At 39.1% G+C, this 16,704-nt stretch overlaps 3 protein-coding genes across 5 annotated transcripts in view; 1 reads left to right on the top strand and 2 right to left on the bottom strand.

Annotated features, from left to right (window-relative positions):
* LOC110973399 (kinesin heavy chain-like) overlaps positions 1-657 on the bottom strand; it is a 29,753-nt gene extending 29,096 nt beyond the window's left edge. For both annotated transcript variants that reach the window (XM_022224216.2, XM_022224217.2), the window contains exon 1: positions 127-657. In XM_022224216.2, coding sequence (XP_022079908.1) covers positions 127-252 — 126 coding nt within the window. In that variant the 5' untranslated portion in view covers positions 253-657. The remainder of the gene's footprint in view (positions 1-126) is intronic.
* A 152-nt stretch (positions 658-809) lies between these two features.
* Positions 810-10,906, top strand: dctn2 (dynactin subunit 2). The gene is made up of 13 exons (XM_022224218.2): positions 810-915; positions 2,822-2,884; positions 3,962-4,058; positions 4,285-4,352; positions 4,735-4,833; positions 5,233-5,390; positions 5,647-5,800; positions 6,277-6,342; positions 7,364-7,402; positions 7,632-7,781; positions 8,168-8,270; positions 8,458-8,549; positions 8,857-10,906. Exons 1-13 carry the CDS (start codon positions 880-882, stop codon positions 8,941-8,943), a joined length of 1,212 nt encoding a protein of 403 aa, XP_022079910.1. The 5' UTR covers positions 810-879; the 3' UTR covers positions 8,944-10,906.
* A 526-nt stretch (positions 10,907-11,432) lies between these two features.
* rpl27 (ribosomal protein L27) lies at positions 11,433-14,497 on the bottom strand. Of its 2 annotated transcripts, none has more exons than XM_022224220.2 (5): positions 14,394-14,497; positions 12,859-12,947; positions 12,418-12,587; positions 11,985-12,095; positions 11,433-11,581 (listed from the first exon to the last, which is right to left on the bottom strand). In XM_022224220.2, the coding sequence occupies exons 2-5, from the start codon at positions 12,937-12,939 to the stop codon at positions 11,533-11,535; spliced, it is 411 nt and encodes a 136-aa protein (XP_022079912.1). In that variant the 5' UTR covers positions 12,940-12,947; positions 14,394-14,497; the 3' UTR covers positions 11,433-11,532. The 2 variants fall into 2 exon arrangements, with proteins under 2 accessions (XP_022079912.1, XP_022079914.1); XM_022224222.2 differs by having other exon boundaries at positions 14,304-14,399.
* Between the last annotated feature and the right edge of the window lie 2,207 nt (positions 14,498-16,704).

Below are 16,704 nucleotides of genomic sequence, written 5' to 3'. Positions count from 1 at the left end.
GCAACATGTTGGTACGCCTTATCATGATTTATGAGACTCAAAATGGTGACCGATTTTCAATTCTTCTCGAAAAATGCAATCAAACATACTTCAAGTTCAACTGGAAGGGAACATGATAATACTTACCCCCATTGATACAGTGTCTTCATTTTGAAATTTCACAGCAACTACTGAGCCAGATGCCAATTCAGAGTTGTTCATCGGCCGCACCCGACACACTACCTTAATATTGCACTCGTCTGCATCAGCCATGGTAAATCGATTCAATTTCCCGTTGTCTTGAAATCAAGGAATGTGTTTTCAAATACCGTAATCGCCGACTTACTCAGTCCACCAACCAACATCAACATCACACTGTCGACTATGTAATGTAAGTCTATGCGTATAAATGCTAATGTTATGTACAGCCGGCGACTTTCGCAATGGAGAAAATGGCCAAAGAAAAAACATTAACTTACGCCACCAAAATACCACGACCGAGACAATAGGGGTTCTAAGGATACCCTGGGTATGGAACTGACGGCATGGCAGATGTCCAGGGTTAAAATGATACAATTTTGTGGAGAAAATGTATTATTTACATGGCAGAGTTCGACCGACTTTTTCACACGTACAGCATCCACCTACTTTCAGTAAGAAAACTATGACATCAGTGCTGTTTAACAATTCTCGCGAGGCTTTCAAAGTATATGGACTTAGTAGTTAGATTTGAAACAATTTCTGAGATGAAATATTATCTTACTTCCTCCAAAGCTTTTTGATAATCAATAAAAAATAAAATTTTATAACTTAAAAACTTTCGATTGACTTTCAGAAAAATGTTCAAGATACTGTGAAGTCTCGTTTTTCTCTGTAATCACGTGGCCAAATAAATTAAACATGGCGGACCCCAAGTACGCCAATTTACCAGGGATTGTAAGTAAACTGGCTTAAAAATTATAGTATAATGAACTTAATATGTGTTGTGTACTGTGAAAAAGTAAGTTTAGGCAAAATTCACGTGTTTGATTGAAGTATTTAGATGATTTTCGTCCACTAGTGCAGAAAAAAACTTCAATTAAGAGTTGGGTGCGGCCACAGTCCAACACTGTGACGGTAGCACTATATACGCATCGACATGCCTACAGATGCGTACAACCGCGCTCTATTCTGGGTACAACTGTGATGTGTAACGTTACGTGGCATGTACATGTACACGAACATAAACATGTACATGTAGGCCTGCTACTGCGTGATAACAGTGTAGGCCTATGGACGTTTAAAAATTTGTAAGAAAATATTTTGACATGACATGAAGGAAACAGTTTCCTATCCAGACAACATGCTGAGCTACACGTAGCTTAGAGCATGGTGAGAATGCACTTGGTTGTCAGGTTGTCTAAATGGTGTTGGCACAATTTGCTCTCCCATCTTGCCAATGTCCCCTGCATGTTTTGTGCACTTTTTTAATTGCACTGTATTGTTTGCAGCCAGAGGCAGACAATGAAACTTGGCCATTTTAGGAATAGTTCCATATCAGGACACCTGTAATTTAATTATTCTCTAAAGTGACCTACATCCTGTGTTAACCATCTGAAGAAGATGGTTGTGATGATGAGGGTTGGTTTGGGGTTGGTTTGCATTGCGGGGAGGGGGGAGTGTGTACTTTCTTTCACATTGCATCATTCAATTGTTTGATAACATTTTGGTATTTTTATCAGTCAATTTTAAATAAACGTTTTATTTAATGTGTAAACCTGTATTTTTTACTGTTCTGTTTTGAATATGTAGTTCCTTGTATTTTTATAGTTTTAATGTAATTATTGTAAATCAAACTGAAATTCAGCCTTTGACGGCAAGAGTTTGGGTAATAAACCATAAATTATAATACTAATAACAATTAGAAAGCAAAAAAAAAGTCCAGAAAAGTTCACCTGAGAAAGGAAAAAACCAAGTCGTTTACTTAGTATGCTTAGAAAACAATTACATGGACCTGCATGTAGAAACCAACCAACCTTGTGCATAAGGTGTCCAGCGGCATCTGTAAATGAAACTCTTTCTGCCATTTTTGCCTGTTTGTTTTAAATTATTTTAGGGCCTATAATTTATGTTATGCAAAATTGGTGCATAAACATTTTACACTGTAAGATAATCGTGCACCAGTTTTTATTGTGTGACAGACCATTTTTAATTTATGTGGAGGAGCATAGATTCTTGTAACAGTTATTTTGCTTAAAATTGTTTTATCACAATAAGATAATAAATATGTTCTTTGCACTCAAGAGAATGGATGTGACTAATACCTGCGCCACACTCAAGGGTATTACATCAGCATCCATTCTTTTGAGCTGGTGTCTCAAGGGCATGAATATTGTCCATTCTCCTGCACTTGTCTTAAATGCACATTTGAGACTGGTCACGCACATTCCATTCATAAATACCTTCTGAGTCCATAAGTCAAAACAAATTTAAAACTTACAGATTTGTAATGATTCTGTTCAGCAATTTTACTTCATTTTTTCAAATAGCCCTCTATCCATATTGTAGTGTGTTCTTCCCGTGAGTAGTCGTGAACAATCTCCTACATGTATGAGGATTGGTACACACAAAGCTTGTACTGCATGAGGTTGCGCACAACCAGCAGGTGTTTTGTAAACCATTTAAGACCGACCAATTGACAGGTTGCCAACCAATAGGAATGGCTAAATTATCTTTTGTATTTATGTAATGTGAAAAATTACCCAATTTCAGATTGTTTCCCTTTTTCTTTTACTTTTTAAGATGTCTTATTTAATGTTGGGATTCATATTCGTACATATACATGCGTATGTTTACCTTACAGGACACCCAGCCAGATGTGTATGAGACCAGTGACCTACCAGAGGATGATCAACAGCAAGAAGTGGTAATAATAGAGTTTGTTACTTACTATAGTTTAGTTTCTTTAAATGTGCTTCCCTCTGATGCTCAGTGGACGGTGGGCCCCACTGGCTCCCAAGGAAAGTGCCCATGTAAACAGTGTGTACATGCCCTTTTATCGGTTCATGGGCCCTTCTTTATCGTACTAGCTCTATTGCCCACCTTCTCATTATTTCACGTACATCTGGTAATTGAGTGAATGGACTGGGTATGCAAGTACATGTATGTCCAGAAGTTTCCAACGCTCTAGCAGTTCTTTGAAGCTATAGCAGTCTATACTGTGCACTAAAATAAAAGCAAGAGTTCACGCTGGTGTACGTTTCAACTGTCTTTTCCAAATTGCAATTCTATGTAACTGGTCAAAACTCCATACATGTAATAAACGCTAGTTAAACGTTTATAAAAGGTCCGTGTACAAAGGGTTACAGAGCTCTTAGTCTTACAGAGGCTTCCAAATTCTTTCCTTCAATTCCTTTCAAGAGATTAACCTAGGAGAAAGATGCAGAGGTGGAAAAACTTTCTTCCTCCACCCTCCATTCTACTCTGCTTATGAAAAAAACGAGCAATGCCCTGCATTGACATCCCATCATTACAGCCTAAATGCCTGTGAACAACAGAGGGCACTATAATGCTTTCACGGGATTGATCTTGGCACTAACACAGTGTATGACATCATCTGTGCAGAGGCCTATCCATTCTTTGGCTGGAGGAAGCACCCCTCATGAATTTTATTATTGAGAAGATAATTGGTGTTAAAAGGTCTTTTGTTATTATAACGCCTTCTGAGAAAGTATATGTAAACATGGTAAATAGGCTCTAAGAATAGACCAATATGAATTTACAGGTCTTTGTACATATTTCAAATTGTGTACGAATTTTCCATCTCCCACGCATATTGACATTCTATTTTTCTCTGTAAGCTTAAGGTCTGGAATTATTATTTGGTTACTGTAGTAAACAATTTTGAAAAGACTTTGTATTTTCAATATTTGAAATGAGCCAAGTTTGCATCTTTGCCTCGTCGCACAACAATATCATTTCAATCATTTTTTTGTCTTTTAAGGATGAGCTGAAGAGTGAGAGTGTGGAACATTTCAATGTGAATGCAAACACTGCTTTCAGCAAGTTCAAGGACAAGAAATTACTAGATGGAAATGTAGGTAAGACAGACTGTATTCAGCAAGATACTCTAATGGCATTACTCACATAATTGGAAACTCTTAAGGTCAGTAACAGGTGTACGCAATCGCTCAGACTTCAATTTTATTCTGTTACTTCAGGCAAGGAGTGGCCATCAGTAATAGAATATGAATTATACACCAACCCAGATCTCCAAGTGTCTGGTGACTCTTTAATTCTAGGCAAAAATTGATTATTTTGTCTCAGATTTCTCTGACCGGGTGAGCCACTCCAGAAGGACAGGTTACTTTGTGCCTAGGACTGAGTATGAAATAGTAAGTATCTAAAGTTGCCTTTAATAAAAAATTTTTTTCTGAAATAAGTTACACATTTCAGACTTGATTTGTAAAGACCAGTCCAAAACTGCTGATTTGAAAATCCAAGTTTATAGTTGTTTGAGAAAATTTTTAATATTGAAAACTTTACAGGCTTTCTGTTTGCCTAACCAGCTGACATAGTTACTAATTCCAGAAACAACCACTCCCTGATTTGAAATATCTGCGGATATTTCTATTCAAACGACAGAGAATGGATGATTAACCCCAATAGTCCTCAATTCTGAACAGATGGAGGATTGAGGACTGTTAGGGTTAAATAGGGATGGCGTATCACAGCAAGTCTGTATTTGACTTTCTTTATTCTTGCTTGTAACATCAGCTTGAAGAAGGAACAGAAATCAAGGAGACACCAGTCCAGAAGTACCAGAGATTACAGCATGAAATCAGAGAGCTGTCAGATGAAGTGGAACAACTTAAAGTAAGCCTTTAGTGCTGATTTGCCAGTTTAAAGTGTATACAGTCGAACATGCTGAATACAAGCTCGAAGGGACTCTTCAAAAAACATTGTCTTACAGTAAACCTTGTATTATACGTGTTGACACTTATCTCATAGAGTGCAAGCCTGGTGTCATGCACCAGCAGGCATTGTTATACACTATGGCAATGTACATGTACTGCAGGCCTACATGTACCGTACTATATGTCATTGGACACATGTAGGGCTTAAGAAATGTATAGTGGGTCAAATTTCAAAGAACTACATGCTGGGCCGACAAACTTTACGCAGCACAAGGCTCACTGTCTTGACTCCAAAATTTTGACAGCATGTCCTGTCCAAGTCAGTCAGTCACTGTGTCTGTTCATCTTTTTTTACCAGCAAGCAGCTGAGGATTCCAAATCCCCCAGTGTAACACCAGTGTCTTTGATGCAGCAGCTCAGTGGTCTTCAAGAGCAGCTGTATGGCTTACACTTAGAGAAAATTCTTGGTTCAGATGCTATGCTGGAGGCTGCTGACCCCCAGGGAACTCTGCCAAAGTAAAAGAAGATTTTGAAGCTAGTCTAACTTACTTTATGACAGATTTTTAAGTTTATACAATTAAAAGATTTAGAGAAAATTTGGTAGAGAAATGTATGGTTTGTTGTGCTGTTTCAAAACCTGTCATGATTGATAGAATTGACATCATGTTTAACTGGTCCGAAAAAGAGCAGATGTGTTTACGTAACCCATGGTGTTAAGATTTTTCTGTCCCTGGATGACATTTAACTCGTTTTACTTGAAACTGTTTGGTAGGAAGTTATTAAGTCAGCTGGAGGCTTTCAAGAATCTTAGTGTGCAATCAGCTGGTAAATCCCCTGCCAAGCCTGACCCCCAAAATCAAGATGGCTGCATTACCTATGAGCTACACTACAGCCCGGAGCAAGCCAAATTTGCCCAACTCTCCAAGGTAAACATTATAGACTTATACATGTACTGGCTGTCAGTTTCTGTTCTGCATTGCCTGTACTAACAGAGCTTGTCCAAAATTAAACTTGATCATAGCTTTATTGTTTTAGTTCATTGAGCTACATTGTGTACAGGAAGGACTCAAAATGCTCGCATAATTGAAAGTGAAACTCTGGAAGTGAATTCATCAGTGTGCATTGTGTAAATATGGCCGAAACTTTTGAAACTCTGGTCAGTATTGCACATCACTTGAAACTAATGAAATAAAATTCTGATAATCAGCCTTGTGTAAAATTAATGACATGTCCATTACACACAAAATGTGTGTAGGTTAATGGAGTAAATATTCCAAAATGTACAACTATAAAACTAAATGCACTGCAAGTCCAGTCCTTTCACCTTTAATAGGAAATGACTATTACAAGAAGGGACATACGTTTTACATCCCATATTTTTTTTTTTCATTCTCTTTTACAGGCATCAGAGTTAGAGCAGAGGTTAGCCAAGTTGGAGGACATTATCGGGCAAGACTCACAGAAATTTGTAAGTTCCAGGAACTTTGATGGAGATTATTCTTTGGATATGTCAAATTTTTCCTACAGAACATAAGCAAAATGTGTGATTTTTAGCTGTTGCTTTGCTTGTTTTATCTCCATGTAACATACAACTTCCCTGCTTAGTAGTGCAAGTGTTACACAGTTTGGTTACTGAGCTTGGTGTTTAATAATAAGTACAGTAAACTCCGGCTAAGTCGGCACTCTCAGAACTCCAGAAATTATGACAACTTACGCAAATGCCAACCTGTGCTGTAAGTCGTCATTTTGCTGACTTACACATACACATGTATTGCCTATGTACATTATGATTCCTTGCATTAATTCAGTGGCTTTGATTTACCCTGCTTTATTTCTACCTCCATGGTCGATCCCAGCAAAGTCATTCTCTATTATTATCCTCACGGGCCACAAATTCGATAATTGATCATGTGCCCCTAAGGACGAAGCAAGGACGGCAAGCCACTTGCATATCACACCATGACACAACAGTGCAGTTCGTACATGTACGTGATACAGTTATGGTAGAGAAAACTTGACACTCATCTGCACACGTATTGGTAGAGTTTGTTCAATAAGGCGACCCCCAAAATGGACAGAGCACTAGAGGGGTTGCTTGTATTGATGTACTCATGCTGGCCGATTATCAACTAAGGCCTGTGCAGCTAATAAACAGACATCAGTCAAGCAGTGTGGGACTTGACACTTTTTGGCAACTGTGGCAAAGGAAACTGATATTGAAGTGCAATTTTTTTTTAATGCCGACTTCCACAAAGGAATTTTTGTGGTCTTGTGGAAAAGGGACCAAGATAAACATGCAGACTTATATGAACTGACGACTTATAAATGCCAACTTCTAAGTGAAATTTGCAATGAAAATGCATTACAGACGATAGGGACTTTTGTCAAAAGGCCAACTTAGATGGTATGACGAGTTACGCGATGCCAACTTAGTCAGAGTTTACTGTATTTCATCAATTGCTGATATAGTTTCTTCTTGTGATTGACAGTCCTTCCTGACAGCTGACACAAGTTCCAAGTGTCTTATGGTAAGTCAATCCTTAACAATGGCTATTGTAGCTCAAGCTGCTGGATTACTATTGTTGAATGGAAATAACAAAGGATAGTGCTAATCATAATGAATGTCAGACTTGAAGGTACAGTTATGGCATGAAGGACTCAATCAATTTCAATGTGCAAATCTTTTTGAATGGCTTAGTTCTGTTACAATAGAATTTGGAAGTTGAAATAAATCCAAACATTACTCCCTTCTCATAGGACGCAGCAGTACAGTTGCAGGCCCAAATTGGTCTCTTAGATCCACTGCAGCTAGATCATGCTGATGCTCGCATCCAGGGACTTCTACAGCATCTTAATCAAGTCAAGGAAAAAAAAAAGACAGCAGAAGATGCAGGCAAGGAGAGCAAGGTTAGTGGTCAATACGTAGCCGGCAGTTGGTATGGTCTAGACCGTGAGACAGCTGAACGCAATGTGTAGAATTCCCCTTACATCCACATCATAAAGCTCCTTCCTAGAAAGCAGAAGCTGTCCATAAAGCCTTTATTACAGGGGTCTCCCTACCCCAAATGCTTGTATGGATGCCATGATGTGATCAGTTTTGGACTGGGCAACTTGTCTCCACTTTGCATTGAATAGGAAACACATAAATTGATTGCGTTTAATTTTTGTTGTCTAATACGCTGGACAGTTTGTTGCATAAAAATGCAGGAACAAAAATAAAGCATACATCTACCCACATTCATGAGATTATCCCCAAATACTGTTTTGTCGTTCATTGTCAACTATCTGCACAGATTTCAGAGTTGTATGACATGGTGGAGAAGTGGGACGGTATTGCAGACACAGTACCTGCAATTGTGGAGCGACTGCAAGCACTGAAGGATTTACATGAGCAAGGTACAAATCCAATGTTGACATCCATACTGTTACTATGTGAGCTGTCTGATTTCCCCTAACCTCAGAGAGTGTTATGGATCTGTGGTAGACATGATTGGAGTGCTTCATCAGCAATTTACTGATCATCTTAAATTGTGTTGTCTTATGACATTGATTGTCTCAGAGTGAGTTATTTTGATCCCAACAGCTCTGCAATTCAGTCAAGCTCTGAGTCATCTGGACACAACCCAACAGCAGCTGACTTCAGCTCTCAATAACCAGGATACATTGTTGAAAGAGGTACATTAACCATACTGGCTGACTACACAGACGTAGAAAATTAATGGGATTCATACAAGTTTATTTTGGGCAGCAAATATTGCAGACTAACCAAGTTGTGAAGACGGAATTTCCAGCAGTTTTAGGTCTTTTGATCATTTAAGCATTTTAATCATTTCATGAAGTCCAACAGAATTATTTTGGTCATTTTGATGTCAAATTCAGTAACTTTAAGGATAAGGATTGTGGGGAAAATATTTATTTCCCATTTTTAAACAAGTTTCCGAGTTTTTTTACACTTGTATTTCTTTGTTTTTTTCTAACACAGCTGAAACAATCGTTTGCAACCAACATGACCAGTATCCAAGCCAATTGTCACTCCCTTGAAGAACGAATGAAGAAATTCCAGAAGTGAAACCTGTCATGAGAAGTCTATATGTATTTATTGCGGTGTGACAATTGTGCTCATGTTCATCATCTCATGGTTCACTTTTTCTCAAGTAGTGCTGAACAGTAGTACTAATATCTTTTGCTATTGGAAAAAAGGGAAGAAAAAAATATTTCATTCTTGACATGAAAATATTTTAAAGATGCAAATATGGAAACTGGTCTGTAATGACCTTAGAGCGTAAAACGACAAGAAAAAGTTTCAAAGATTTAAATATATTATGATGTAAACTTGTTGTTAATGACCAGAGAGTGAAATGGTAATATGAGCACAATAAACAAGCCAGGTATTGCCATTTTGCTATTTTCTGATTAGAAATTTGGGAAACTTTGGTTCTCATTTTAACACATCAGAAGATGTCTTATTAGTTTAGGTTTTTAAGTGTTTTGTGTCTTACCATTTAATTTTTCTGAATACAACAAAGTTTGCATTTTTTGCTAATTATGCCAGAAACAAACTACAAATTGGTATTTTAGTGGATTACATTTTGTCATTTTGCAGTTTTGATTCTTATCAGGGCTTTATTTTGTAACTTCTATTTTTTTGTGGATGTTATAAATTCCAGTCGATACTTCCAGGGATATTTCAAATGCATCATTGGCAAGTAGTAAAAAGTAAAAGATGCAAATGGTATCAGTAAGCTTGTCAGGTATCTAGTTATAAATGCATGGTGATGTCATAGCAATTCATAAATATTGAAGAAGTCTGTATTCATCTGCCCAAACTTGACATATGCTTTTTATATAAGTTATCACTCGAGCTCGGGTGCAACACAGAATAATGTAGTGTGTCTGTGTAGATGCACTACATTTATTATTGTTTTGTCATACCTCTGTCTTAAGGAATTTATCCAAAGAAACTAGCTCTGAATTTCAGAAGACCATAGGCCTACTGTCAAACTGTATTAATTAACAGAGGACAAGTTCACGTCATGTAGTCTGGTTAGCGGTCCCTGCATTATCTAAAAGGCTGCGGGGATGGGAACTCGTGTTATACAAGCGTTACCTATGCACAAAAGCATCATGGGTACCATGCAAAATTGACTAAATGAGGGACAATAGTCCCTCTCGAACTTCCCGAAGCTCTTCTGTCTTGTGCATGTACATGTACTATCGGCAGAATGAGATGTCTCACAGTGTAGCATACGGATATACATGTACATCTATTGCCCCGTCGTGACGTCATGTGATCATTCTGGCCAATAATTTGAACAGACAGTATCCAAGAGAGAGGTATGACAATACATGCACGTGTTGTGTTCCACAAGCACAAGCGTGATAACAAATGTATCTTCAGGCAAACTTGACACACAGTAAAGATGTTATTGTGGCCCATGTGCACAAACACGCCACCTTTGAATTTACAGTAAATTTTAGTTGTGCATTTTGCTTTTAGTGTAAACAACGTGCATTACGTGACAAGTGATATGAACGGTCCGATACAGTTGTATGTTGGATCAACCAATCAGAATTGATAATTTGAATTTGCTAAAAGATAATACAGTACATGAAGTCAATTTGTAGTGAAGAAATCACACAATCTGGATAACAAAGACAAGGACTTGAGGTTCAAAGTAAGATAAAGGGTTAAACTGTACATGCACTGTCAGTGAGTTTGTTTTCTACTTGTCCAGATACATGTATGAGGTTTGAATCTACTGTCAACAGTGTGAAAATGTTGGACAATTACCAAATAAATCCTAGGTCCCGACCCTGAACTGTTCTGTGTAGATCTTGTAGTGGGCCAGTACTTATAGTAGTCATTATTACTCCGCAAGTCCTGGGTACGTGTACATTCAAACACTTTTAATCAATAATACAAGGTTCCTGTTATAACAATGTAATCTGCAAAGTCCAAAGGACCTCTTACTAACGAGGTTTGACTCTATTTGTTTTTGGTAAAAGTGATAAAATTACACATTGAAATTGCATCTTGCAGTTGTAGCAGTCAGTGCACTTTCTTTTGTACCAAGGGTGCAAGTGGCCACTTAAAATAAAAGCTGAAATGTAAAAAGGTCTCCACACTTTTGTACAGACAAGATGTACAAAAAAGATGCAAATCAGGGTCAACACGTACATAGCTGGAATCAGTCAAAAAGCTAAATTCGCACACCTGTTGTACCCACTCTCAAGTCTGTGCTTCCTTTGACACGCTGCATTCCTAGCATGTCACATTTTACAGCCAAAAACACCCATTCACTGAAGCAGCCAGGTCTGGGTCTTGTAGACACAACCCATAATGGCCATTTCCTCTCATATCCATCCCTTGAATAGAGCTGGCCGTCATCAAGTTTTCCCTGCTTTTCACAGTGACTGCAAGTTTAATACACGTACATTGGTTTTGACAGTAAACTAAATGCACTCAAATTCAAAGCTAGCTGTTGAGGGTTGACCTTCTCCATGAAAATTGTTGAATTTGCCAGAACAACACAAATGAGTGGCAATAGAGACAATTACTTCTTTTGCACTGATTATCAGAGCGCTTTATTCTCACCAATTTCTGTCTTCACCAGGCTTACTTAACATATTTTACAGTGTGCCCAAAATGTTGATTACTTCAGAACCGCAGTTTTGTGAAGAACCACTTGTTTTTTCCTGTCTTGTACCTGCGTTAAAGAAAAAATTAAGAAAACGTCATGACTCAAAGAAAAGCATGGACACTCTGAGGTGTCCATGCGTATTTTCATCACTTGCAACAGATATTGCTATTTAGGAAGGCATGAGCATGCAATGCTGTCGGAGTAAGTTGTGAAAAGCACAGCACAATGGTTGACATCTGGACAAGTCAGAAGTCTGGACATAGCATTTTCTCTCCTACATGTATATATTTTGTCAAAGACCACCTCAGATACATGTATAGTCTACCCTTATTAACCCGTAAAAAATCTGATGAAACTGCCATACCATTGATGGTCCAGCTGTTAAAATGTGTGAACTACCAACATGTGACTAAACAAAATGCGAAGCACCTTCAAGAAATTTTACAGGAAGAAAGTGTTGTAGACTCACCTCTCCATGAACTTTCCTTTGACCTCTCTCTTTGCCTTACGCCTGAGAGTAGGGTCTCGGAAGGCATCTTTGTTGACGACCTGTTTGTCAATGTTCACATCGACAGAGTATCTGAAAATTTGCAAAAAGTATAGGAATTATTAGATTTAAAGGACTCAGCAAAATGGAGATTAGCATATTGATTTCAAAGGAAAATAACATCGTGTATTTAGCTACAGATGCGAACACAAAAATTACAACTGGACATTATATTTGATGTTTTAGCAGTATCAGAATTGGGTAAATGCTGTTTGAAAGGAAAATTTACTTTCCAATCACTGCAGGTGCTTAGCCTCAATACTTTTTTTCCATTTTTTTCCTTTCTCATTTTGTTGTTCCATAGTGATATTGGCATTGGTTGTTGTGCCACGTCACTTTGATGGAGACAACCTACCGAGTCGGCATGAGGTGGTTGTAGTTGTAAACCTTGACAAAGGCCTTCAGCTTGGAGCGCTGCTTGACACGCTTTTTGCTCATGCGTTTGGTCACCTTGCGTGGGTACCGGGCAACACCTGCAACAAGAGCATGGCCGTACGTCCTGTCAGTGCTGCCATCATCGTGGTTCTAGGGAAAAATAACTCAATCATATGAAATGCAGTACAAAACTGATTTAAACTCAACACTGTAGAATTCAAAAGAAAAATGAATGATACCTATAATTAAATTCACAGATAAACGTATTAACAGCTTTCGCTTCTAAACATATTAACTGGATCTCAAAGGTGGAACTGTAATTGCAGCATTCTTCAGATTCTGTCCAGTATCAGTATTGGAGACACGCAATATGTACATCACTACATCACACACACACACACATGTACACTGATTTTATCACCTTCACAATGATAGCTTTGCGGCCAGCAAAACGTCCAGAGAGAACAAGCACCACTCTGCCTGGTTTCAGGAACTTGCCCATGGCTGCTCCTGCGTTTGGATGAGAGGAGTCAGAAAGAATACATGTGCATTAATCACTGAGGACAAAATAAAGTACATTTTCAAGACACTGGTTAGTATTTTGGATTTAATATCCCCCCTGAGCCTGTTTAAACAACAACTAATAACAGGAATAAGGTAAATGGTTTGCGGTGACACCATGTAGCATGAACTCTGATCTCTTTTGTGAGCATGTGTGGCTCCAAAAGAAGCCACACATGCTCACAAAAGCCACACATGCGTGCAAAAAATTGTCAAACTCCAAGTAAACCAGCTCTGGGCTGGTTTACTCAACGTTTCATTGTGTGTTTTGACAGTGTGCTCCGTCCGACGTCTTAAGTAGTGTCTGGCCAGGAAGAGTTCCATATACAGAGGCCAGTAATTCTTCCCTACAGTGACCTAATATCCATCAGGAAGCAAAAACATGTCCAGAAAAGTTCAAGTTAGGAGGGAAAATGCAAAATACTAAGTCCTTTACTGAGAAAACAATAGTTTCATAGGGTTTGTTCACTGGGTGTCAAGTGGCATCCAACTAGCCTAGGCCTAGTGTCCCAAAATGCCCAACCCCACAGCCAGGCACCCATCACAAATCAGGGACACTCCCTGAATGTGGAGTAGTCCCTCTATTTAGGGACAAAATCAGTCATCTGCCATAAGGAATAAAATGCATGCACTACACTATACTGTGTAATTTTCTCACCAACCCCAACTGGGACCACAAAAGGCCCAATGCATCGCATGCAATGGACATGATAGAAATTAGTTACTTTAACTTTTTGGCGAAATCTCTATTTCCACTTCAGGAATCGTTGGGTTTACCTTTCTTTAAGGCATAATTGCAGAATACCCCACCATTCACCTTGCCCACCTTGTAGCCGTGGATACGCAGATATGGAGTCACGCTTCCATCCACAAAGACCACATCCGCGTACCCGCTACTCACATTGGATTTAGTATATTCTTCTACTTTCCCCATTCATTCTGCATTGCAGGATGCACAAGGCCTATTTGGTATCCCTGTATCCGCTCCACGGGACCCACATTGGACTTAGTATATTCTTCCGCCTTCCCCATTCACTTTGCGTTGCAGGACACACAAGACCCACTTTATACTCGCGTAGCCGCTCCATGGGACCTACATTACTCCCTCTTTAATTTATGTACAGACATTTTGTGGAACAAATAAAGAATAAATCAAAATAAAAAATGTGAATACAGCACAAGCAGTCAGCACAAAACCGTGGTAAAACGTAACTGAATGTGTCTCGTGCATGTCAAAAATCATTCATATCAGGCGAAAAGCGAAAACCAATACACAAAATACATCACATTTTGTTCTTCACATACTGAGTAACAGCAAAACTCTCCAGTATAGGATCCTATAGCTTCTTTCGAGCGGATGATACCAGATTTTTTGAGCAACTAATCGTTCCTTACCTTAGCTTCTCGGCAAACCGGAAGAAAAGATCGTAGTTGGGAATTGTGGGAAAAGACGCATCAGCCGTGCGCCCGCGCCGACGGCTATTTGGTGTGATGCGCGGCCGCGGCGGCTGGATCCCGGGATCGGGAAGATCGTGGGCGTACACCATCTTCTGACCGTTCTGGAGGGGAGAAGTTCAACTGGGAGGCTATATCTGGGTATGCCCTCAGAGAGGGAGGCTCGTTATACATTTACATGTACTTTCTCACCTGCCTGATTGACAACCATCCCTGTGCTCCACTGATATTGCAGAGAGTAGTAACCATAATTCAACTAGTAATATACTAAGTTCACTTATGGGGTATTCAGGTAACAAACTGAAAAGAAATCAAGAAAGAGATTATCCACTCAATTTGAAATGACTTGAATTTGAAATAAATTTGAATTTGAAAAGGGGGATTCGTTTGCACCAATAGATTCGATACCCTGCATTTCGGGAGAATCTATATATCCGATCCCCCCCACCCCCACCCATGATGGAAATAAGTTACCAAACAACATATCTTATAAGCTGTCGACTGAAAAATATAGAGGCATGAAAATTAATTTAGCTGGCTTCAATCGACCTAACTGTCCGTTTAGACATCTAGATTATATCTTAATAGTACATTTTGAACAATTCATGAAGGATTATTTACAGGTTCCATGTCACATTCTTTACTGTCTATGACCATGTACACCGAAATTCCGTATGGGGGGCACATACACGTACACCTCTGCTGCAAAGCACGGCGTATCAGCTCATGAGCCGCTCTCACCAACTTCATAAGGCATCAAATTACATGTCCAGTGTTGCCCCTGTCACCTTACAGGCAAAATCCAACTGATGGCGTCATCATTCGAGCATTTGGGATAAATGTGTCCAATTTTGAAGTTTGCTGTCCACCACACTTCACTTTACAATAGTCAAATTTGCATTTTGAAAGACGTCATTATGAAGTCACATCCCCAGTTGTTTCTTGGGTCCAAGAGTCCACAAAATGTCTTGACAATTTCTAGATATCATGCAAATATGGACAGAGGCAAAACAAACGGTGAAAGAAACACAGGCTTAAAAACACCATGAAAACACGACGACTTGTAGAGGGCGCTCACTCTATCGTTTCAATGCATGACAGTCATTTGTGTCTAACGGTACTATCCCCTGTCCCACGCATGGTGGCCCTGGAAAGACGAGCGAATCGTCATTACCCCGCCAAAAATTCACGACTCGCTCTCAGGCTCTAGTCCACTTTTCGAGGCCAGTAATTAAGCTGGGCGTACGCGACTGGTCAGGCCACTTGAATTTTACACTTCTTGTTTCAGGAATATCTACTTTAATACCAATGTCATTCAGCGCAAATGGATGGCCTAATCTTTGTCGAGCTCTCAGGTCAAAACTTCCACGAGCGCATTGACACCTGCAAATTACCCACAATGCTTTGTGCGTGAGCAGCTGTGACGTATTTCCTTCTCAGGATTTTGTAAAATTCTGTTCCACTAAATGTTCGGTACAGCGGAACATTATTATACACAACCACGGACCATATCCTGACATTTTGACTTAGGCGTGGACAATTTACATACATACTGAAGCAAATAAGTAAAACGTTTGCTTTATGACTGAAATAAAATTACAATGTGTGTGGCGGGGTGGGAATGTGGTGGTGTCCCATATCAAGGTATGTGTACTTCAGGAACTTCATAAATGATAAAGCACATCAGTGCAATTTTGTTTGTGTCAGTTGACAGATTGTTAACACGAGACAAAGACTAAAAAGAAAGGAAAATGACAACAGTCTGACCAATTATTAAAAATAAAAACAAAGAAACATTTTTATTGCGCAGATACTGTGACAGATATACTCAAATGCGCATGACATACCCATCACTGGCTAAGGTGTAAAATTAGGTGTTGGAAAAAGCTTCCTTAAATAGATGAGTTTTTTAAACAATTTTGAATGCATCAACAAATCTGCCATTTCTTACATGAAAGGGCAGTTTGTTCCAAAGCTAGAAGCTGCACAAACAAATGCACGGTCTCCAAGAGTAGCCTTAGTTCTACCATAGGGGTGGCGAAATCTGGCTGTCGTGTGAACTGCGAAGACTGTACATATGTGGCTGGGTGTGGCCAGTAATTCAGAGATTTAACCTGGTGCTAAGCCATGCAAGGCCTTAAATGTTATCAAAAGTATTTTAAATACAATTCTTTGTCAAACAGACAGCCAGTGTAATTCAACAAGTGGGGAAAGTGGTAGCAGTATTTGCAGAGTTACACCCAAGTCTAGC

Source organism: Acanthaster planci, linkage group LG17 (assembly GCF_054643075.1).
Source record: "Acanthaster planci isolate LZ-2023a linkage group LG17, COTS_SCS, whole genome shotgun sequence".
Lineage (NCBI taxonomy): Eukaryota > Metazoa > Echinodermata > Asteroidea > Valvatida > Acanthasteridae > Acanthaster > Acanthaster planci.
This window is presented reverse-complemented; position numbering and strand designations above follow the sequence as displayed.